Below are 23,963 nucleotides of genomic sequence, written 5' to 3' on the forward strand. Positions count from 1 at the left end.
TATGAGATTCCCGATATCGATACACACTACCAATCGTTCTCAGTTTCTTTTTAGTCTGATGGCGTGGAGAACACGAGTTAAAAAACTCAACCTCTCAAACACAGACGGCCTACGTTTTGCAAGTCGAACATACCGTGCGTATACTGCTTACAATAGTCAATAAACCCAGTAATTCACGAAACAATTGTAGATTCTGGCAGTCCTCGCTGTTCAACTGTCCAGCTTCAAGATCTCGAGCGAATGTGCAGATGCCAAATCCAAATACCTCAACTTGCGTGTTTTTACAATAGATTCACGCCTTTTACAACTTATAAATCCTATTTCAAGCTTCATTTATTAAGATAACTAGACAAAAACCACAATCGAACTTCAAATGCTGTAAGAAGCAATGAGTTGGTTATCGTCGGTCAGTCAATTGACTAGCTCAGTGTCCAATACGGTCTCGAGCTATGCCAACGAGCTCATTAAGGACGATCCGTACAAGAAGGATGAAGGTAGAGTGTTTGAATTGTTTGTGGTCTAGTTGGTCGAATGTGCTGTAGTTGTTTGCCCAAAGGAACAAGATTGAAGGATATTCTGAACCTTGTCAATCCTGCTTTCTGTCTCCTCGATTTCCCTATTTGGTTTTGACGTTCGATTGTAAACATCAAAAACTACACATTTAAACTGTTTGACACCTTCCTTAAACGCTAGATTATCAAGGCGATGGACCAGACGATGAAGCCGCCATGATGCAACGCATCCAATCTCTCGAATCCCAGAACGAGCGATATCAGAACGAACTGCAACGTATGCATCTAGAACACCAACAGAAGTTACAAGAATCGACTAGGCAGATAAATGAACTCCAAGCTCGTATTGCAAATCAGTCAAACATACAGCAGCAGCAGTCTACACCTACACTATCACCACAACAGCCGTCAAATAGTAGTAGTACAGACGCCCTACAATCTAAACTCAACCAAGCAGTCGCCCTCCTCAAACGTCTAAAAGATGACAATGCGGCCCTGACACTCCAAAAAGCTAATATAGAAGCCAAAGCAAATCAGCAAACAATGAGTTTACAGTCTGAAATACAGCATCTGAAAATCGAGTTGGAAGCTATTCAGGCTACCGATTTACAGGATAGCAGGCCCAAAACACCGTCGAGCAGTTTGGAGGCTGAGGTTGTCATGCTGAGACAGTTGAGTAGTGAGCGGGCTGCGAGGGAGGAGGTTTTGCAAAGGAGTGTGGGTGATTTGCAGGCGAAACTTGCTGCTGCCTTGGGTAATAGTAAGAGTGAGGATACGATGAAAGCCGAACTGGAAAGGCTTCGAGCAGATCATGTCGAACTCGAAAAATTACGAGCTGATAATATAGCACTGAATCAACAGCTCACTATAATGGCTTCTGAGAGGGATGTCGTGTCAAACGAGAAAGACAGCTTATTAGCTGACGCCGACAAGAGACATGATTCTCTACGTACCGAACGAGATCAGCTAGAACAAGCTCTCGTTCAAGCAAACCAACAGATACCGACGATACTTGAGCAGTTAAAACACTTGCAACAAGTTAAACAGAGTGACGAGTTACATCTTGCTAAATTACAGAATGAGAATCGAGAGCTGAGTGATCGTATAACAGCTCAACAAGAAATAAAACAAGGTGATGAGCAACGGCTTGTTAAACTCGAGCATGATAATCGTGAATTGCTGGAACGATTACAGGCTGTGCAAGTGAATGGTACTGGATCCAAGAATAATAGTCAGACTAATCTGGATCTGGATTTGAAAATTGCCATGATGGAAGAAGAGAACTCGAATCTTACCAGCAAACTCGCCGAGCTAGAGCAGTCTATCGTTGCCGAAAAATCAAATTACGAATCGAGATTATCGCAACTCGAGACATCCAATCGTGAGGCTATAAATGCACGGGATATAGCACAGGATAAATTAGATGAAGTCGAGAAGGCTCTAGATGAATTAGTTGCATCTCATGAAGAAGAGTTGCAACAATTGGTGGCTAAAGATAAAAAGGCTCGGATGGAAGATAGTGCCAAGATACATTTATTGGAGGGGCAGCTGAAACAGTTGCAAGATGCTACTTCGGAGCAGTTGATGAGAGTTACAAAAGACATGGATGAGAGAATTGCTGCACTGACTGCTGAACGGGATGCTGCCATTGAGGCATCCAATAATAATAGTAGTAATAATGATAGTAGTGTTGATCACGAATCTGTCATATCCGAGCTACAACATACCATATCTTCACTCTCGAATGAAAACCGAACTTACAAAATGGACGTTGAGGCTTCAAGAAAGAAACTTGAAGCCGATCTAGAAGCATCCAAACAACAAAACGAGGACTCAGCAGCTCAGATACATAAACTAGAAGCTGACCTCATCAAACTATCCCACATATCTGAAGAATTATCCGCCTCTGAATCCGAACGTAACGCATTATCGAGACAAGTAGAAACTCTGCGGCATCAAATCCAAGAATCTGAATCAACATGGAACTCGAAACATGTAGACGAGTCTTCAGTATGGCAGAAACGAGTAGCAGAATTAGAAGAAGTAGTTACGCAGCTACGTCTAAGTGTTGAGCAAACACGGGCCGTATTACATGATCGAGAAGACGATTTAGCTACACATATAGATTTGGCTCATCGACGAGAAAACGAATTGACTGAACGGATTCAGGAGTTGGAAGCTACTCCATCATCATCTGACGACAATATAAATGCTCCCCATCATTCTGGCCGTGTATCGCCATCTGTCGATGTACTTGTCCGTGTACGACAAGAAGATGCAGCTATAATCGCATCTCTCAACCAAGATATAGAGTTACTACGAGATGAAATGGTACGAGAGAAACGAGATTCCGATGATCGGATTGCTGAAACTCGGAGACGACTACAACAAGCTGTTGAAATTGGCAAAAAGAAGGCTGCTGAAGTTGAAGAATTGAAACGGGTGATCAATGAGTTACCGTCAAACTTGTCGGCGAATGATGAGGATACACAGAAACAGTTGGAAGAAGTGTATCAGGTTCTTGAAGCTCGTGGACGTGAATTGAGTGAAGCTCGATTGTCGGCCTCGAGACATGCACAGGAAGCTGAAGCATACAAGACGAGGATGGAGGAATTTGAGTCTGAAAGACATAGTAGGTTGGATAAGATTAAGGAGTATGAGTTGGAGAATCATGAATTGAGGCAGCAGATTGCGGTGCTGGAGAGGCAGGTTGAAGGGTTTAATCATCATCCTGGTGAGCGGTTTGTTCTAGCGTTGTGTGTCGTAGCAAAAAACCACAGAGACCTAGTGGAATAATTTTGATTTTTTGTAGACGAATCCACCATAACTCGATCAATAACTCCAGCTACAGATGCGATATCTGAAACCACTACAGCTGCCGTGAGAGATACCAAGAACAATGTTCCAGCTTCCCTCGTCATTGATTTATTGACTTCATTATCTGAAAATCGACAAGTGCATGTCGATGTGGATGGTATAGATGCAGCATATACGACACTTCAAGCCATGATTTCAGATATGGCTGCTTCTTCTGAGCAGCATTCTAGAGAGATGGAGAAGCTTCAGAGAGGTCCGTCATACAAGTATTATGTTTTCGAAGTTTTATTTTTGGCTGATTTTCGACATTTTAGATCATGTGTCAGTAGTCGAAGAATGGATGCACAAAGCTAGTTCGGCTGAAGAGGAGAGGAAGCGAATGGAGACTGAGAGGTCAATGATTATGGATCGTATGACTAATATGAAGAATGCTATTGCTCCTAAATTGCAGGCTGAGATGGTAAGAGGACGTGATGGTCTCTATGCTTTTGTAATCGATCCATGTTTTTTTTCGCTTTCCTCACATTTTCGAAAACAAAGGACGAATCAAATCGGCTACGCCAACAAGTAGCATCGCTCAGTACTCAACACGCACAACTTTCACAAACTCTTGCTCAATACCAACAAGAACGAGATTCCTTATTTTCGGAGCGCGACTCTCTAGCCTCCCAACTAGCCTCTTTAACTGAATCACTCAACACCATGTCTGCACAATCCACAACATCATCATCCACTACCCAAAAACTAGAACAAGAACTAGACAACGCCACTCACGAACTCGAGAAATATAAACGAGACATGGCACGTCTCAAAGCCCATTTACTCGAAACTGAAGAATCATTCACACGAGATTCAACAGAACGAGAAGCAGCCGTATCTGAATATTCTCGACGAGTTGCAGAGTTGGAATCAGAACGTGATTCGTGGAGCGCCATTGTTGAAGAATTGCGTAATGATGCAAGGTCGGAACGAGAGAGATGTGAGGAAGCCAGTGAGATGAGTGAGGTGCTGAGAGAGGAGATGGTTGTGTTGAAGGAAGGTTTGAGGAGTAAGGAAGAGGCCTTAGGGAATTTGCAGAGTGTGTTGGCTGAGTTTCAAGCTGGTAAGCGTTGGTTGCATGTAGAGAATCCGTTTTTTTTGCTGAGTGCTTTTCTGACAATATAGCAAAAGACTCTGAGATTGAATTCGCATTGGATGGAATGCGAAGACAATTGGCTATTGCTACAAAGAATCTCCAGGATATGAAGAAGAGATGTGATGATGCCGAGGTCAGTCTCTGCTTGAGAGAACAAAAATAAGCTTATTCGAGAGTGCGCAACGCTCAACCATTGAGCGTTTGTTCCTTTAGGCCAAGCTTGTGCAATCTGAAGATGCTGGTCCCGAAATATCTAGATTGGGCAAGGAGCTGAGTGAACGGAATGAGCAAGTTGGGAAGTTGAGACATACAGGTGTGTATTGGACCTCTGGATGCCAGGTTTTTTGCTTCTCTTGTCTATTGCGCTCTCTCACTCCACCTATTTCCTCATACAGCCGTTCAACTGCAAAACCATCTAAACGAAGCCCTCCGTCGAATGCGTGACGCCACATCAGCAGAAGACGCAGTTGATCGACGCCTCGTATCGTCTCTCGTCGTGAATTTCTGTGCTGCACCTCGAGCTGGAGCCGACAAGACCCGTTATGAAATATTACGAGTGATGGACGGCATACTGAAATTCACTGAAGAGGAGAGATGGAAGGTCGGATTAGGGAACCGGCCTAGAGATTCTGTTACGGGTAGTGATGGTGGTGGAAGGAGTCCTGGTGGTGTTGGGGGGACTCCTGAAAGGAGCGCTAGTGAGGTAAATCTGAATTGAGAGAGGACTGGCTTCCTGGGAGGTTCGTTCTTGTTTGTTTGGCTAACAATTTGGTTTTCGATAGTCATTCACGGATATGTGGATATCATTCTTGTTACGAGAATCGCAGGTGTCCACCAAACCGCCAACAAGTACAGATGGTAGTTCTGCTGCTGCTCCCTCTGCTCCTACACCACAATGAGTGGGGAAAAACAACCAACAACAATCACATTTGCATTATATACACACGATTTGTTGTTTGAATATATGTTAGCATTTGATTATGATTTTCCCTGTGTGTGGTCGGTGTTGATTGGGAGGTGTTTCTTGGGCTTTGTGGTTTTGGTTGTCACCAGTTTGGTCATCCTCCGTAAACTCGCGAGCGGTAAGGATCTGTTGGCCTTTGCCAAGGTACGGATCGTTGATAATGATGGATACGTGAGACAGCTTATCTGTTGAAGACGTATTTACGCTCTGACTTGGGGGGTTTTCTCGCATTTGACACTGCTTTGAATGTCTCAAAGCCCTTCCACCACGTTTCATATACCAACTGCTAGACACAAATCTAAGTACTTGCTCGATTACAGCAATTGACCAACGGGGTCTGTATCCCATTGTGTGCAAATCAGTTGTCTGCGTGGTGTTGCTTCGTACTTGTTCTGATTATTTGATGCACAGAGAGATTCCTGAAGAGGCAGTTTGAGGAGTTTTAAACGTGAGTATTTACTTTGTTGGGGGTTTTTTTTGTCTTGGTAGACGCACCAAACAAAAAAGACTTGAGCTCACTATTGATGTCGTGACTGCAAGCTTCCAGACGAATCCACCACGTACAGTGCAATTGGTCCAGCGGCTGTGACAGACACCCTTTATCCGCAAGTGATGTAGTGACATCAATATTATCTAAGCCTAAACAAGTGCCTGTCCATGGTGGTATTGATTCAGCACACGAGTCACGCTTATAGCATGATCTCGTTATGAATGCTTCTTCGGTGCAGTAATTCGTGAGGAGGGAGAAGCTATGGACAGAATTGGTTACGCTCTGTACATATTGATTTTTTTTGGTTTGTTAACATTTCGGTTTAGACATCAGGTATCCGTAGTTGCTAGTTTTGCTGACGATGAGAGGAGATCCATAGAGACGGAGACGTCAATTATTATGGATCATATGACGAATATGAGGAATGCTACTGCTTCTGTAATGCAAGCTAAAATGGTATGATAACGCAGTTTTCGTTGCAATACTATCAATCACTAAAGATTCCTTTTTGCTCAACATTTTCTGACCAATCTCAATGGACGGCCAAATCGACTATCTCAACAAGTCACATCTCTCAGTACTCATCTCAGTACTCAACATGCAGGACCATCACGTACTAGCAAGAGCGAGGGTTTTTCTCTTGGAACGTGGCTCTCTAGCATCCCAATTAGCAACACTGCCTGAATCCCTCAACACAATTTCTGAAAATCCGCAACACCAACATTCTCCACGTAAAATCTAGAACAAGAACTTTGCTACGCGTGAAATCGAGAAATACAAACGAGACAGGGTCGTCTCAAGCCCATTTACTTGAAACTGAAGAAACATTCACACAAGATCCAACAAACCGAGAAGCAGTTTACCTTCAATATCCAAACCCACGCAGTCGTGATCCATCATCGTTCTAGAGCAAGGACAAATTAAGTTATTCAATGTAGATCTTTTCATTAATCCTCCTTCGGCTATTCGTTCGCTTACAAATTGCTCTTGCTTCTAGTCGATTTGCTGAGTTTAAATTCTTGACAACATACAAGCTACGAATTCAGTACGATGAATACGTGCTCGCTGTACCACATTCAGCACTTGTCATACCTGTCCCAAAATATTGAATTACCTCTATTTGATTTGTCACTGTAGATGTTAGCTAGAGGTATGAGGGCACCACTCGCGGTTGCATATTGGAAACCCGTGTCTCAATGGATGCCATCAAGGAAGAAAGGCACCCGAGTCAGGATCGCTCAACGATGCCATCTTGATCGCAATGAGTAAAGCTTAATGTAATCTCAAAGTTTGTCTTTGAATGGGAGGGGCAACAACCAAAAATAGGACATCCCTACTAACTTTATCCAAAAAAAGGAATAAACAGATATTGAACCCTGATATATTTGTTTTCTCCAATAAGCAATACATTTTGAGGTTCTCTTTTTTCAAATCAGGTTTTGGTGTGTTGTCTTTGGTATTCTCAAAGAAGCAACCCCCGTTTTTGGTGTATTCAGACAAGTTTGATGCCTTAGGAGCAAGGCAAGGTGGCGGGACAAGACAGGTCCGATGGAGTACCGTTCACAAGAGTAGTCATCAGCTGGCCAGGAGTTCTGTGATTGTAAGGGTAGGCTCCTGTCGCCACGGCGTAATTGCAAATAGCTGCTACAGCCGCAGGTCCTGTGTTTGGACCATATTGACATGTTTGTACACCATCTGCAGTCTTGTAGCCATAACTGGAGTATGCTCCAAGAGTAGATGGGCACGCCAGTGCTCCTTGGCACAAGAGCGACCTAAAATGCCTTTGGTCAAACTACAATGTAGCAATAGAGAAGCCTACTGTCAAAAATGCAGTATTTAGGACTTACTTATCTAAGCAAAGGGCTGTCAAAGGACAGGTTATTTGTAATCCTAAAATTTCAACGGGTTCACAGTCATAAAAAGATAAAGGTTAACGACGAAAGGCCAGTCGAGGCTTTTACCAACAAGTGTGCCTGTTGGTCCAGTCGAATAAGTACAGCCAAGCTGAAAAGTGCCGTAGGAACATTCGTAACCGGCTGCGCTAGTCGTAATATGTCCAGTAAAGTTAAACCCTGGATGAATGGCGTGGAATTATTTGAGAAAAGATAATATGAAACGCAGAGAAATAGAAGTAAAACCCTTTGAAGAGCAAGCTTACCTTCCAAAGTTTGTTGCGGACAATAAAATGCTTGGTTTGTGCCATTGCATGTAAGAGGAGCACAGGTCAGATACGAGGCACATTGAATGGAAGATAATACAGAAATGAGCCCTCCAAATGGCACTCCGACATGGCTTGTTTGGATCTATGAGAGGGAATACAACACGTTAGCATAATGTGGAAGCTCGTGCAGCTTTTTGGCCTTTACTTGGTAGTAGCAAGAGCCTCCAGGTATAGTGTAGTCACACTTGAAATAAGATTGCTCTGTATTGTCAAATCCTTGGATTAGACGTAAACCACTGACAGATAAAGGTGTAAATACACCTTTCTTTCAGAACTGGATGTGGCTACAACATAAAGTACATACCCGAGATTATTCACAGGACATGCCAATTGATTTTCAGGACACTTCAAAGCATTGTCACAAACAAGGGATGATTTGCAAACTCCACTCCCAGTGGTCTTGTTAACATTCAAGAAAAATCCGGTTGTCGAACTGTAAAAGCAGTTTGTCAAGTTACTTGAGGCTCCATACTTGCAGTTCCACGTTGTTGCATTCACGGCAACGCCATCGAATAAAGGTTCACCTGGTGAAATAATAAACGATTTAAACTTGTGAGCGGAGGATTAGATACGTGTAGGTACGTTGCCAACAACTTTTCGTACTATTGCCATTGTCGGTTGGACAGAATGCATTCTTGGGGACGCAAGTGCATTTGGAACTGAGAAGAGTAGCAGTAGCTGTGACTGTAGATGTCGCTGTAGCAGTGACAATGCAGTTGCATTTTGCCGTTGCCGTTGCTACGCTGAAACCTAAAATGTCGGCCGGAATGTAAGCACCCTTCAACATCCCTGCGCAAAGTGGACATCAAGTATAAAGAACCGTGCAGAATGAAAGCAGTCGTCTGCATCTCACCAGCTGTAGCAGTAGCCGGGATTAATTTGTCTGTGGTTGCACATGATTGAGTAGTGGTGGAGGTAACTAGGCAACGAAAGTTAGATAAGATAACTTTGAACGACTCTTGTAAAGAAGCACGAGTCAAGACAGCACGTATCCACTTACTTATTCTAGTAGTCGTTCGTGTTGCGGTAGCAACGCAAGCATTCGTTCCTCCACCCAATACTGTGGCAATTAGAGTGGAAAGGACAAACAGCCATTTGATCGAGAGCATCGTTCTAAAATGTCTGATGCTACACACGGTAAGCCGTTTATTTAGCGTTTTGGCAGGCAGATCCTTCTGCTAAAGGGAATAATGAGGTGTTTTGAATTTTTGGTTTTGGTGGGCTGGTTGAATTCAACAAAAAAAAACTTGCTTACTTATGGAAAGCACGTTTACCCTTGAGCCTGCCATGTACCCACGAGACCGTGAGAAGGGACTGCATATAGAGAACTGAGCTGCCTGAAAGATTGGTGGGGAGGGCCAAGACTATTCGATGAGAGACCGTAAATCGGTGCAAAAACTCAACAAGAAATTATCTGCCTTGTGTTCACTAACTAACAAACTAGTAAAACCGCGCCTGCAAACCAAAACTCGAAAACTGGTTGGAAGCATTGTATTCAGGATGCCCTCCCTTGTGGCTAAGTACTCTTTCTTCATGTCATTCATGTCGCAAAATCGAAGTCGCTTGAAAACGCTTTTCGTGTTTGTCGTTTTCTTGTGAAGACAAATATTAGACGAGGTCGTTGGGGAGGTCGTCTAATATTTGTCTTCCATTAGACTACTTAGGAGTTAATGGTTTACTTGTGTTGAAAGCGGCTTATCGTACACCTACTTACACATATCGCAGTACTACTTAGAATTAGATGCCATAAACAAAACTCCAAGGATAATCACCTGACGATTGATAAAGATATTTCTACAGCTCAGCTGAGGAGAATGGTCGCCGTCAAGGACTTCTACCGAGTATACGTCGGGGTCCGCGATCCTGATTGTGACTTTCTGGTTACTGACGAATATAGAGTTGTGTAAATAGTTAAATAGTTTCACCATACAGTGTTCTTCCCCAACTTCGCGTCATTGATCTTGAAAAGTTGGAAAGCGTCTTACTCAGGAGCTCGTCTCGAAACAAGCATGAAGCAAACGTCTTACGTCGTCAAATCAAAGTAGATTATTCAGGTCCCTGTATGAGGGCGCTGCTCGCTCATATTTTTGGAATGCCGTGTTCAAATTGAATGTCTTCCAGAAAGGAAGACGCGGATCTATGAATCGAAATATTCAAAGCTGCTGACTACTTTGATGTAGTCATTTTCTATCAAGCAGTCATACAGAAATCACAGAAGCTGATTTTAAAGCGACCACTGTGCTCCTGTACCTGAGTCTTGGTGCTGGATATGCTCGAGACGATCACGTGTTGAAACGAGCATCTATCGGTTATATTGGGAAGAATCAAGAGGCTGTCACGTATTCAAAGGAATTTGGCACCTGATCACAGGAAGAAGTTACAGCTGATTAAAATCTGAACTCAAGAAGGCCTGAGCAACGAGCTCAAACATTTGCTACGCACAAGGAGTCTCCTTCTATACCGGTATATCACATATATCGCTATCTCTTGCTGTCCCGTAGTTTGCAGCAGAATGAAACCGAATACGTCTCTTGTAAAAGTGGAAAGCAACCGACAAGGGTTGTTTCTTCGCACGCTACTTGACACCTTACCATGCAGATTAACTTTACTCCTCTCTTACGACAGTCTCTTGGAGTCATTCCGGTTTGAGAGTCTTGATTAGGAACTGTGTCTTCACTATCAACCAACTAACACGAATTCTTGTCATCAGACATATCCTTGCATGATTTGAGGAAGTACTTGAAGAATGATGTTGATTCTCTCTCTCGAAGTCTTCATCCGATACTTTGCACCGGAAAAAGCTCTTCCGAAAGCTGCCCCTATTCTCAAACTACCTGAGCTATGGTGCAACAACGGACTGTCCGATTGCGAAAGGCTATGTCCTACTCCTGAGCAAGCGGCTCCAACGCCAGTCATTACATCCACCCTCCAAATTTATGAGCTTTGCTGCAAAGATGAACTCTCTGATTATGACTTTGCAGTCACTGATGAGAATGGTGTCGCCAAAGTCATCCCAGCACATAGTCTTCTTCTCAAATTTGCCTCACCGGTATTCAAACATATTATATTCAGGACTGCAGAAAATGAAGGAGGTGACTAGGTTTGCTCATGTGTAGGACATAGCCTTTCGCAATCGGACAGTTCGTTGTTGCACCATAGCTCAGGTAGTTTGTGTCGTAGAATATTCAGCTGTCTGTATGATTTCCGTACTCTCATTTGTCTATGGAGAGCCAGGCTTCTGAACGGATGCCATACGAAAAGGATGAAGCTGATGCAAGGATTGAAGTATTGAAAGCCGCAGACTTTATGACTTGAACACACTCTATACAGCAATCGTCAAGAAAATAGCCGCCGTAGACTTTGAAACTGGAAGCGTACTCGGATATTTGACTTCAGGTTCTCGGTACGGTCGAGATGACTACTCGCTGAAGAGAGCTGTTACTGAATATATTGTCAATGGGAAGAATCGTAAGGCTGTTATGGGGTCAAAGGAGTTTGCTGATGGAGGAAAGAGGCGGACTCGTCTGAGCTCATGGGGTTGCGTTGAGCAGAACCTAGATAAAGGTGAGAGAAGATGATATGAAACTTTATCTACTGTTGATTTACTGAAACAGTTGAAATAGCACGTTCACTTGCAGGTGACTATTGGTAGCAGGAGTATTCGGCCTGTTTACTAATTTGAATATAAAATACGCGTAAACATAATCTTGTCGGCCTGCTAAGTGTTTAGTATTAAGCCGTTAAACTCCGATAATCCTCTGCTTGTGCTTTCTTTCGAAATATGCTCCTACATGTTCGTGTCTGAATCGGCCGTCCCATCTCCTCGCAACGAAAACATGAATACAAGGCTGTTGATCGTTCTCGACCTTAATGGGACGATTATAGATCGTGTAAAGGAAACGTGAGTCTTGATTTGGCAGTGTAATTGGACAGGTTTCATAAGTCACAATGGCTGTGCAACACTTTTTTGTTTTTGGTGATTCAATGCTAATCCAATACTTGTTTGTATAAAGTAGCTCAAGGAAACTCGCTCGTGCTAATCCTCACTGTCCCATCGAGCCAAACTTCACTTCAAACAAGGCCAAAATCTACTTTAGACCGTACGCATCAAAACACATTTTGCCAGTTTCTGCCAACTCTGAACAAAACTGACATTTAATCTAAAACCAGGCATCTGGAAACATTCTTGACGCTCTTATTCGACAATTTCACAGTTGCTGCATGGACGTCAGCACAGCCAAACAATGCGCTACCACTGGCACATGGTGTGTTTGGCAAATATTTTGACAAGCTGGCGTTTGTGTGGAATAGGAGCCATTGCTCTGCTGTTAAAGAGAGTAGAAAAGATCATTCATCAATAAAGGATTTGAGGAAGGTATGGGTGGATCCTTCAAGAGTTGATTTTTCAACGCTTGGTCGGGAAGAAGATATTGATGTGCATTGTCATGGGCCCTGGTCGCCGGTAAGTTCGTTTGTATTCTCACTTTTTAGATATAAACACTCGAAATCTTACCATTTCATGTTTGGTTACGCCTTCTGCAGAGGAATACGGTGCTATTAGACGATACACCGTACAAGGCATCCTACACCCCAAACAACATCATCCCACTCCCGACTTTCACAGTCACCGACGCCGATAACGATCAGACCAAAGACACGGTATTATTGTCTGTATGCTCGTACTTGCTAGATTTACGTGCAGCATACTATTCCAGCCCATCAGCATACTTCTCGGATGTCCGATCCTTTTTGACTCAAAGGCCACTCTTTACAACACATCAAGCGGTTAACGAAGAGAAATGGATTTCAAGTGTTGGAGGTGATTCAGATACTCAATCTGTAGCATCTAGTATTCGAGGTAGTATTAGTGGAGGAGGAGGAAACGGTGGAGCGGAATCTGTAGCAGAACAAATGCAGGATTTGAGACTGACAAATAGTGGTAGTACGTCACCACAACAACTGACGGAAATGGCAGGCCTGCCGAATCGAAGAATAAGACAACGTGGGATGGGACGTCCTCGTCCGCTGAATCTGGGAGGAGACGCGCTGTACTACTAGGAAGCTTCGCCCTACTTATAGCTAGAACCTGGTACGCAAACTTGTGGTATTGTAGTGATGGGCTTGGATCAGGTTGCTTCTATACAACATCACGCCTTTATTCTCGACCTCGCATTGCGTTTAACTGCACATAAATTCAAATAACTGAGCAATGTAGATTATTATCACACAATATTAGAGAAACAACCAGATTTATAATTCGAGACCCGCCGTTGCGGGAGCAGGCTGTGAATTTCGAATTTCGTCCAGTATTTCGTGTTGAGCGTTGTTTGCAAGGTGTCATGATCATAAACAGCCATTGCTAGAGATAAACACACTATGAAACATAGAGAGGCATCTTTCCAAGTTCAAACGACTAAATACTGAATAGCAGATCTTTATAAGGATGTACTGCGGAAGAAATATTCTTTGCACGTCAAAAACTACAAATCACCAACTGGATGCTGAAATATAGGCAGGAAGCTGAAAGGCCACGAGCGAGAATCACGTCTGATTCTGTAAATTTGAAATCTGGTATGAAACAAATTAGCTCTTAAAACTTTGTTGTTGAATGCTTCGTCAACTCAAACAAAAAATGGCGAAATTGAGTGTCACTGACTTGTTTCCTTCCGTATGCTCTATTTATGTGCACAGCTATCTTTCTCTTAACCTAAATACTCAGCTGATTCTCTCAAACTGCTCGCTGACGCCCTTCAAAAGCCCCTCTGCCAATTTGCGCCAACATTGAACATTGAGACTTTTGCTCAAATGCAACCTCGAGCCTAAAACACTCCAATTCCCAATGCAATCGTGCAAGAGCCTTGAATAAAAGCTATTAACGGTTTACATATATTCCTGTACAAGGTTCGACCTGTGGCAAAGTGACATGACAATTTCTCAGTGTGAATTCCCATAACAATGTCGATGTTTTCACCTTCGATGTTGGCTCAAACGATGCATTTGACGTTTATGTCAATAATGTGACAGTATTCTTTGAAGCGAAAGTGGAAAATCATGGAGAAAAAAGTAACTCTAAAATGTCAGACGGATTAACAAACCCCACCATTTTTCACAAGGAAGACTGAATTCGCTGTGAAAATAGCACCATTCAATAGCCGGAGCAAACTTGATCAAGTCAGTCCTTTCCGTATACAAAAGCAAGTAGTGCTCTGATACAGGAGGCCGCAACATGGTTTTTGTGGTCGTTGTGACTTTCTCTCGCTGTTGCACAACGGTTTAAAACCTTTAAAAAGTTCGAAATCTTGTTTACTGTGACGATATCAGCAGCCCGCGAGCTCCAATCTGGTCCGTTCCCTGTTGCTCATAATTGTTTTTTGAAAAGCACCGATTCAGACGCAATATAGAAAAACACGATATAAATAGCGACAACAGGAATGAAATTCAATGCAGACGCTAACTATGTAAATTGGTAAGAGTTTCGCGAGGTCGGTATTAGTTTTCTCTGCCTCTCCCAGCGGAATTTAATGATGGCAACGTTGTGATCTCAAGGGGTGCGCATCTATAGTATGTACTATATTTAAGGTTGCTGTCATTTTGGCAATGAGACATATCGTAAAGGTGAGCTGGTCTTTCAGCATCCATATTATCTGTCACCGTTACGTATTTGAGTGAATGAGGTTCCGGTACTAAATTTCCGATTTGCTACCGGCGTACCAAGCACCTTGTAACCCCCAATACGATATTATGATTGACTGATGTGATTAGAGCTTCCTACGTTCCTGGACTTCCGGCCTCACTTGCGATTTAGCGACTATTGATATCGGATACCTGATTGCAAGCATATAGTCTACTCTATGGAGGCCGCCACACCCACCTATCCATGGGAGCATTGGAGACCACTGCTGATCTTCTTTGAAATTTTCTCCATCATCAATATGACTGCCGTTGGACTATTGCTAGCTGCCTTATTAAGTGAAAAGGATCTATGGAAATCGAGACGAGTCTTTTATCTGAACATTGCTCTTGGATATGGTGTCTTTGCCGTAAATGCTTTTATATTATTCAGTATGGAGCTAGGAATCAATGGGATTGTTTATTCTCAAGAATATTGTTACTTTAATGCCAGCTTTAACCTGCTTTCTCTGGCGGTGACTATGATTACATTCTTTGTGATTGCGTTGGATAGATGGTTGATTCTCGTGAAGGTTGACGCTTTTTGCATTGGGAGAGGCTGTCACTTCTACCAGAAGTTGCATCATCAAATAAGCTAAACCTCAACCATTCCCTTTCCTGCAGAGAGTCGATATGGGACCAAGATATGTTGTTTTTGGATGTCTTTCTACGTGGGCATTGTAAGTGTCATAAATTTTCACTGTGTTTACGATGTCTCACCAATCAAACAAATAGCGGTGTATTTTCACTAGGAACCATGCTACTCAATCGAAACGCAGTGTGGGAGGACCCGGCATTCCTCTGCATTAACGATTGGACATCAAGAGACCCAATTTTGTTTGCACAAACAATCTTTCAAGTGGCTAGCAACGCCCTTGTCGTGGCTGCTATACTGCACCTGTACTCTCAAGTCATACAACATATCAAAACGACGATACAGAGGCTAAAGGATGTGATCGGCGACACGACAGAATGCAGCACTGGAAGCAAAAAGAGCAGAGTGGATCCAGAAGTCTTGATTTGCAGGTACAATGTATAAATCTGAAACGTGACATTTCCAAGCCTTCTTATGATTTCGTTTTGGTGACAACTCTAGGAAATTTTACTTGTTAACCCTCGTTTCACTTACGATGGGATTGCTTGAAGCTGTTTGGATTCTCTACGAATTGATAACTGGTCACAAAGTCCAAGCGGATTTTGGTGCTGCTACTATGGTGGTTGGTGGGGTTCGGCCGCTAGCAGATTGTAAATTTCAAGTGTTTTGATTCTCGCACAAAGTTCTTCTTTGGCTTATTCTGCCCTTGTCTTGAAATTTAGGCTTGCTGATTGTATACATGGATGCTACAGTACGTCACACGATTCTATCGTGGTTTGGAAGAAAGGTAGAGACAAAAACTGACGTTTCAGAAACGCCAACCGGTGCATCCATCATCGCAACACCTTCCATGGCATAATCGACAACCGAATTGGAATCTTGCAGGGGTATAAAGCTCATTAATGCCTGGCGCTCGTTGGAGCTAGCATCGATCGGTCTGAACAAGACCTGATTCTACATGATTCGTTTCCTGGAACTGTAGTTGTAGTTATCCACAATCAAGAGTGTTAAATTATTTTCTCATGCACACAAAAAGCAGCGTGCACGAAGGTTGCAGCCTCTGGTTTCAAATGAATATGTCACCCATGGAAAGTAAAACTGAACAAACACTCTTTGGACGCAATGTGGAAGGACAGAAGCGAGAAGCGTAAGCTAAATCCACCCCTATGTCAAATCGCGAGTCTTAAATTTTAAAATGTCGTTCCCCTCTCTCTTTCATGCCTCAGGTCTTTAAATCATTTTGAATTTTGATATTTGGCTAACAGGTGCAATTTAAATTACTCACAATACGCAGTGGCACGTCGCTGCACGGTGAAGGAGGGCAATGACAATCATTTGAAACATTGTGGAACGCCAGCTTAGCTGATTTGAGTCTTTGCGCTTGACGCGTCCCGCATGTCTATTACAATCGTTCAGAACGTGAGATTATGGGCACACTGCTCCATAACGAGATCGATTACATTCTAAAAATGTAATACAATCATTGCGCTGCATTTATTAACTGCGCTGCTAGTAAATGGGACTACGATACATCCTTCAACACACTACGTGACAATAAGGAGAAGGATTGTGACCCAAAGGCTACACACAGTGTATAATTTGGTCAACTCAATATCATCATAAAACAAATGGTTACCTGGGAACTGGTCCCCTACACTTCACTCAATGCAATCAAAAGGTCATCCTTGAGCTCTGCAGACTCTGGCAGCCTCTTCCATTCATCCTATTCCTTTGACTTCATGACGGCCTTTCGATTATTTACATTGAAGAAGCTATACTTGAATGCTGCTCCGGAAGGTGACATGTAAGATTAAACAGTCATCAGTCAAGGCCCGATCGACGTCCGCGATAGGAGCAACTAGGAATGATTCCTTAAGTATGAAGCAACTCCTGTCTCGTGGCTTCGATAGTACCGACGATTTCATCTTTGATTCTAGGCATGACCAGACTATTCCGTTTGCTTGCAGATTGTCTCGACATGGAAAGGCCGTGGTTTTGATTTCCTGGTGTTTTGTTACTTGAAAAGCTGAAAAGGTTACATAGGGTTTGCTAGGCAGTAGAGATCAGAAAGTAGTCTAAAATTAAATGTGAGACGTTAGGTATGCCTCCTCATCACATCACAGTTGCAGGTTATGGTTTCTAATTTCGCGTTGACAACTTTGCATACATTTGCATAATTTGGCACTTTGACAGCCAGCAATTCAGATTCAACGATTACAGTTCAAGTCAAATAAATACATAAGAGACTACTGCGCCAACTTATTTGGTTTCAAAATGCACGCTGCGTCCATTCGTGAAAACTCCAGGTCTGCCACAGCATCAAACAAGACTGAATTTTCTACCACACTTACCTAGGCGGTCACTGTCTAATTCCAATATAAGGTAACTGAGAAGCTGCAATAGCAAGAATCCAGTAGTTACGCCTCCTAGTCTCGACTCTGACTCACGAAATTGTGACTTGTGGAACTAGACTAATGCTTCACCTTCACGTCGACTAGAAACGTTTCGACACATTGCTCACTCTAAACATGTCATCTCCTATATTCTTACGCCAGATAGCTCTGGTGGCATACGACTTGCCGAAATCCAACGACATCATCACCAAAGGCTTGAATCTCGAACAAGTTTTCCACGATCCTGAAGTTGAGGTATATCTCGCCAGTTTTAACTGTTAAAATCCATTTTGATTCCTATTTGCTTGTATCAAACAGCTAATTGTCAACATGGCCTCACAACTAGGAATTCGGTCTCCACAATACACTCTGGGTGCTTGGAGGCGGTGTCTTTCTAGAAGTCGTTGCACCATTACCCGGTCGCGACATCAACAAAGTCTCTGGCGGTCGTTTCCTGAAAGCACGGAAAGGCGATGGTGGATATATGATTATTTTGCAAATGAAGGATGCTACACCGACCATTAAACGTATGAAGGAAGACATGGGGATCAGAGTTGTGTGGGGAACTGGTGGTGAAGGGTACGTGATCTCATGCCTCCTGAAAACGCTATGCATGTGGCAACTCATACTTGATTTGTGACTTACAACCTAGGCATGGATCTGCAGGTGACGCTGGCGCACATTTCCACCCAAAGGACACTCGAGGCGGTAACATTCTGTCCATATCCCATCACGCCAAATATGGCGGTGATCCTGTAGCAAGTCCACTAGCAGACTGGCCTGCTGGAGGTCCACGTGATATATGGATCCCAGCCTCGAAACGCGCCGACAAGATACGGCTTGTAGGATGCTCTATACAGTCTGATAACCCAAAGGAGCTAGCCGCTCATTGGAGTCAAATGCTGAATCTGCCTGTCAGTTTGGATAAAGGCATTCCATGTATAGATTTCTCGAATGCGAGGCTCAAGTTTGTGGAAGGCACTGATGGCAGAGGTGAAGGGATTTGTGAGTTGGATGTTGCTGTGGAAGATGTCAGTGCTGCGACGAAGCGGGCTATAGGTGCAGGTGGTAGATTACAGGGTGACCGAGTGGAAATGGTTGGGATGTGGTTTCACTTTGTTCCGTTGACTGCAAGTGTTGGAGTTCAGGCCAAACTTTGAAACTGTCGAAGTATAAATGACAATAATTGAATGTTTACTGTATTGAAACTTGGCTTTGTTTTGCTATATACTTCTGCTGCTACCAGTGTCATACATTTAGATACTACAAGCGATGATGGTTTATAATCCAAAAGCTTCAGTCCTTGTCAAACGATGTCTCACTATCCCTATCATCATCACGATCTGGAAAATCCTTATCCCAGCGCTCAGATGTGTGAGAGAACTGATCGTCATCGTCCAATGATCACTGCAAAGAATACTCTTGCCTCCTAACTTTCTCCTCCAACTCCAATTCATCCAACATGGCATCATTATCAGCTTCAGCAAACCTATACATATCATCCAAAACGTGCTCTTTGTCTTCACAATCGTCATTATAGCTTGTATAACGTACTTCTGACACAGATTGTGACATAAGTGATGACTGCCCGAAAAATCGATTAAGAGGACGTTTATCAGGAATTCCTTCGAGTTCCATAGCTTGAAAATCAAGTGGTTTATATTTGCACTGTTGTCTGACGAGCAACAACGGCCGTTGTGAAGTTGTTTCAAACGATTGTACTCGTCAACAGTCAACCCCCATGGTCCTTCCCGAGTTTCGAGACTATCATCAGAATCATACTCGTCGTGTGGATGGTGGGTATATACACCATAAGGCTCAAAACTATCGCCTGATTCGGGACCATCATGAGAGGTCTTTCTGTCAATGGCACTTAATAATCGACACTGATTACTATCAAGCTCCCATTCAAAGTCATCGTCAACGTATACAAAAATTATAACCTTTTGTCGTTGTGTATAATGAAGTGGGAATTCGTAGCGGACAAAGACATCACTGCTGTTTTGATTGTTTTGATCTTATGAGTGCCAAAAGGGATTTGAAGATGTTTATGTAGCTAACGAGGTTGCGTTTTGCTGATTTCTAGCCGATTGTTTGGTGTCGTGAATTTGAGCTCAATGGTCTTATCAAGAGGACTGACAAGGTAATAAGATGAATGCTCAACTTATATGAGCGGCGTTACAGGGATTCCCTAGATCCAAAGCTACAAGTCATAGATTTCTTCACGAACGCTCGTTGACTGTGCCAACCTAAAGGTTCGGCTCAAGAAGAGAGGTGAGCTTTGCTGCTTTTGGCATGCAAGATATAGAACATTAATATAAAAGCACGACTGACCTTTTTTAAAACTACACTATTACACTATTCAGATTACTCCTTAATCAAACGAGCTGATTGTTGTCCACCGCGACAGGAAGTAATTACTTGAAAGGAGACGACTGCTAGACTACATATTCTCAATTTGAACATTTACACTCATATATCGTGTGATCTCTCGTAATTATGACTTCCACCATCAAATTTGGCGACTACATTCCTTCAAATGAACCGGAACGTGAGGAACACATCGAATACAATCGACGTGACGTGATACTCTACAATATTGGAATTGGGTGCCAAGATCTTAAATATGTCTACGAACTTGGTATGTCTTTTGACCAAACTCGGATACATCCACGAGATGTATTGTGACGCAAACTCCTTGCAAATCTCTCTTTGAAATGCTCACGGTAATCAACTCGTAGATCCACAATTCAGTGTCTTTCCTACGTATGTCAGTGCCTTCTTGTTCAAGAAGGGTGTCTCTGATCCTGGTTTGAGTTACATGGATCGTGTGAGACGTCTGTTGCCAGACACGCTGCCTATTAAAAAGATTAATGATGGAAGTAATGGTGAGCGTCGACGATGTAAGAGGGCTATGTATTCGCTGGCACTCAATACTCGTGGCTTTTTTTAGCTCACTATGAACACTCCATCACGATACTCTGTCCTCTCCCGTTGGAAGGACGTATGTGTATACGAGGAAAGATTGTGGCAGCATATAACGGTGGTAAAGGGCTAGTATCTGATAACGAGTTTGTTGTAATTGACGATGTGAGTCAAGTAACGACAAAAAAGTTGTGGTCGACGGCAGTACTAACGCATCACACCCTCATTCATTGCTTCACACGCGCTAGCTTACTGGAACAGTATACGCAAAGGAAGTGGCAACCTCTTACGCTCTGAGAGCCGATGCATCAAAATTCGAAAGACGACCCATTGATCCAAATGAGATCAAGCCACCTGTGGGAGTCGCTCCAGATCGAACGTGGTCTTACACTGTTGCCAGCAATCAACATCGGCTGTACTCGTAAGAGTGTATCGTATTCATTCTTGTGGATATTCATATCTCAGTTTTTCTTGTGCTTCAGCCTCTCAACCTATCCTGACTTAAATCCAATCCACAATGTAAGAGATGCCTACTAAACTGTGATATGCGACTGATTCTCTTCAGCTGTCGTTTAGGATCGTGATGTAGCTCGCAAGTTTGGATATGACGACATCATATTACACGGCCTATGCACATTTTCCATTGCAGGGAGAGGAGTAGTCTCTGCATGGGCAAACAACACACCATCCCGCCTAAAGCACCTAAAAGTACGATTCAGTGCCGCAGTCTACATGGGCAACACTCTAGTCTTGCAATCGTGGAAGGCAAAGGAGGATAAACAGACAATCACTATCTCGTTTGTGATGATTGTTCCCGAACGGCAGAATATTGTAGTGCTGAATAATGGTGTAGCCATTCTTTCGAAATAGTATGAGACTTTTATTTGAATGTTGAGACAGCGTGTGATTTTGTAACAAATGGTCCCTCCCTCCCTCTTCCTTTCTACCCTTCACGTTATGATATGCATTTCATGATCCAACAGTCTGAAATCCAAGTTGAAACCTCCTCTTTACTCTCAAACTCGAGAAGCCCTGTCAGAGTGCATAGTCCTTGGAGTAACTCGCAACAGGCAACCGTCCATTGGATATGTTGTCGCAAAAATCCTGATTAGAAAGCAATCAGATGTCAACCCGTGACCATTGTTTTTGCTTGAGAAATTGTGAAGCTACTTACTTGATGCGATTACTGTCGGGTGTGGTAACATGTTCCCAATTGAGACAGGAAGCCGCCAAGGCCATCACACTTGTCATATGTACCACTGCATATTCTCGACCAAGACAATAATGATTCCCTACGAATAATACACCATCAGGAAATGACGCCTTTTTCCTCACATATTTCTGAGTAACTCACCACATCCGAAAACCATATAGTTTCGTCCCTCAACAGCATTAGCCTCAAATCCTTTAGGATTCAGAAACCTCTCTGGGTCGAAGTCATCGGGGTTTGGATACACATCGGGGTCGTGAAGTGCAAACCAAAATGATGGGATGACCATTGAGTCTTTCGGGATTGTGTAAGATCCAAACCAGGATTTAGAGTCATCTCCTGGGTAATGCGATCCTAGACCTTTTCCGATTGACGTCTCATCAACTGTTATATCGGATTTGGCCTTGTATGGTATCATCAATACTGGCGGTCTGACTCGTAAGACCTCCTAAGAGACGTGAACGAGAATGTTAGCACTTTGGTATATTATTCATTTGATTGCAAGATTTTTTGTGCATGTAAAAACAGTCAAAGACAATTTACCTTGATGACTGCCCGAGTATACTGCAACTCATCAACCAACTCGAGACTCAACGAAGGCATTTGCAAACCACTCTCGTCTGCACCCCAGATCTCTGGCTTTCGTTTACGTATCCCATCTACTTCGGCTCGTACTTTGGCAAGCACGTCTGGATAATCGGCTAAATACTGGAAGCACCACGTCAATCCACTGGTGGTAGCATCCTGCGATGCAAACAGGAATGTCAAGACAGTCAAAGCAATCTCGTTATCAGAAAAACTACGACGTTCGTCCTTCCTCTTTGGACTATCTTCTACACCATTCTCATCTAAGCCCTCCTGGCTTCCCAACATCCATTGAATCCAAGCGTCCATCAAGCAAGTCACGGGCTCTCCATGTTCCATACGAGCTTTACTTTTGCTAGCAGCAATTTCGAAATGGTGGACAATATATTTACGAGCTTGGATGGCGTGCCATACTCGCGTTCCAGGCAGAGCGAGAGGGAAGTTGACTAGATCAAGTGCGGCAGTGATACAGCGGAACTTTTCAGATATTTCTAGAGTGACTTCTTCAGAGATGTAGTCACCACAAAACACGGAGATGGAAGTGTCCATGTTCAGGTTTCGGATGCGGTTTTGGTATGGCTCTATTACACCACTGCTTGCAAGCCAGTCGGCAAAGTTCTTTCTATATGCACGTTCTTGGTTGCCTAAATAGCCTCTGCAAGGAGAAATAGATCAGTTAGGTAAGCCTCAATAACCAGTATGTAAACCGACGAGTTGGGATCAAAGTACGTACCCAAGCGCTTTACGAGTAAAGAGCACATTCAAACTTTTACGATATTCAATATGGTCTTTTCCTTCTTTAAACACCCAATTGTGAGGATCAAGGATGTCCTTCATAGATCCAACCATAACAGGCTCAAACAAATTCGGCGAGCTCAAAATCTTTCGACTTAAATCGCACGTAGAAGCAATGACTATAAAACTAGTAATGTACAGAATTCGAGGTTTTTTCGGTTAGCACATGTGGTATACTCGTGATTACAAAGGCTAAAGCTAACGGTTGATCCTTACTATTGAAAGACAGACACGACGGAGAGAGCACCAGACTTCCATTGATTCAGATACCCTTCAAAGCTTGGATATAGTGACTCCAAAAGCGATCCGATCAGCGGGATTGTGAAACTTGGGCCTATTTCATGGTTTTAGATCAAAACACCTTTATAAATGCTGGTGAACAACGAAGAGATAAACCACTTAAAATGCCAGTGAAACTCACCTGGCAGATGCGCTTTCTTTGCGCGATAACGGATCTGTTCGTATAATAGTGCTCCAATTAGAACCGAAGCACCGACCGTATAAGGACGAGTGAAAAGTGGTGATTTCAAAACGGTTTTAGCGAAATCCATGTGGAGCTTGGATAGACTGTGGAGAGACGATAACTGTATCAACGTTGAGATTTTACGAATGCAAACTATCAGTTTCCAAGATTTCAAACCTTTGCCCAGCC

The 23,963-nt window shown here is 43.1% G+C and overlaps 4 protein-coding genes across 4 annotated transcripts; 3 read left to right on the plus strand and 1 right to left on the minus strand.

Annotated features, from left to right (window-relative positions):
- Window positions 1-388: 388 nt before the first annotated feature.
- SmJEL517_g04071 (uncharacterized protein) lies at window positions 389-5,363 on the plus strand (the record flags this gene model as incomplete). Its single annotated transcript, XM_031169999.1, has 9 exons — window positions 389-494; window positions 694-3,246; window positions 3,325-3,582; window positions 3,644-3,789; window positions 3,870-4,431; window positions 4,494-4,597; window positions 4,678-4,777; window positions 4,860-5,167; window positions 5,247-5,363. 9 exons carry the CDS (start codon window positions 389-391, stop codon window positions 5,361-5,363), a joined length of 4,254 nt encoding a protein of 1,417 aa, XP_031024009.1.
- Window positions 5,364-11,930: 6,567 nt separating this feature from the next.
- SmJEL517_g04072 (uncharacterized protein) lies at window positions 11,931-13,197 on the plus strand (the record flags this gene model as incomplete). Its single annotated transcript, XM_031170000.1, has 4 exons — window positions 11,931-12,040; window positions 12,156-12,239; window positions 12,310-12,601; window positions 12,682-13,197. 4 exons carry the CDS (start codon window positions 11,931-11,933, stop codon window positions 13,195-13,197), a joined length of 1,002 nt encoding a protein of 333 aa, XP_031024006.1.
- Window positions 13,198-17,931: 4,734 nt separating this feature from the next.
- Window positions 17,932-18,956, plus strand: SmJEL517_g04073 (uncharacterized protein; the record flags this gene model as incomplete). Its single annotated transcript, XM_031170001.1, has 3 exons — window positions 17,932-18,051; window positions 18,143-18,375; window positions 18,449-18,956. 3 exons carry the CDS (start codon window positions 17,932-17,934, stop codon window positions 18,954-18,956), a joined length of 861 nt encoding a protein of 286 aa, XP_031024007.1.
- Window positions 18,957-21,737: 2,781 nt separating this feature from the next.
- Window positions 21,738-23,862, minus strand: SmJEL517_g04074 (uncharacterized protein; the record flags this gene model as incomplete). The annotated part of the gene is made up of 7 exons (XM_031170002.1): window positions 21,738-21,825; window positions 21,896-22,013; window positions 22,076-22,379; window positions 22,475-23,171; window positions 23,250-23,438; window positions 23,528-23,645; window positions 23,733-23,862. 7 exons carry the CDS (start codon window positions 23,860-23,862, stop codon window positions 21,738-21,740), a joined length of 1,644 nt encoding a protein of 547 aa, XP_031024004.1.
- Between the last annotated feature and the right edge of the window lie 101 nt (window positions 23,863-23,963).

The sequence above is a fragment of the Synchytrium microbalum genome (assembly GCF_006535985.1).
Source record: "Synchytrium microbalum strain JEL517 chromosome Unknown SmJEL517_scf0025, whole genome shotgun sequence".
NCBI lineage: Eukaryota > Fungi > Chytridiomycota > Chytridiomycetes > Synchytriales > Synchytriaceae > Synchytrium > Synchytrium microbalum.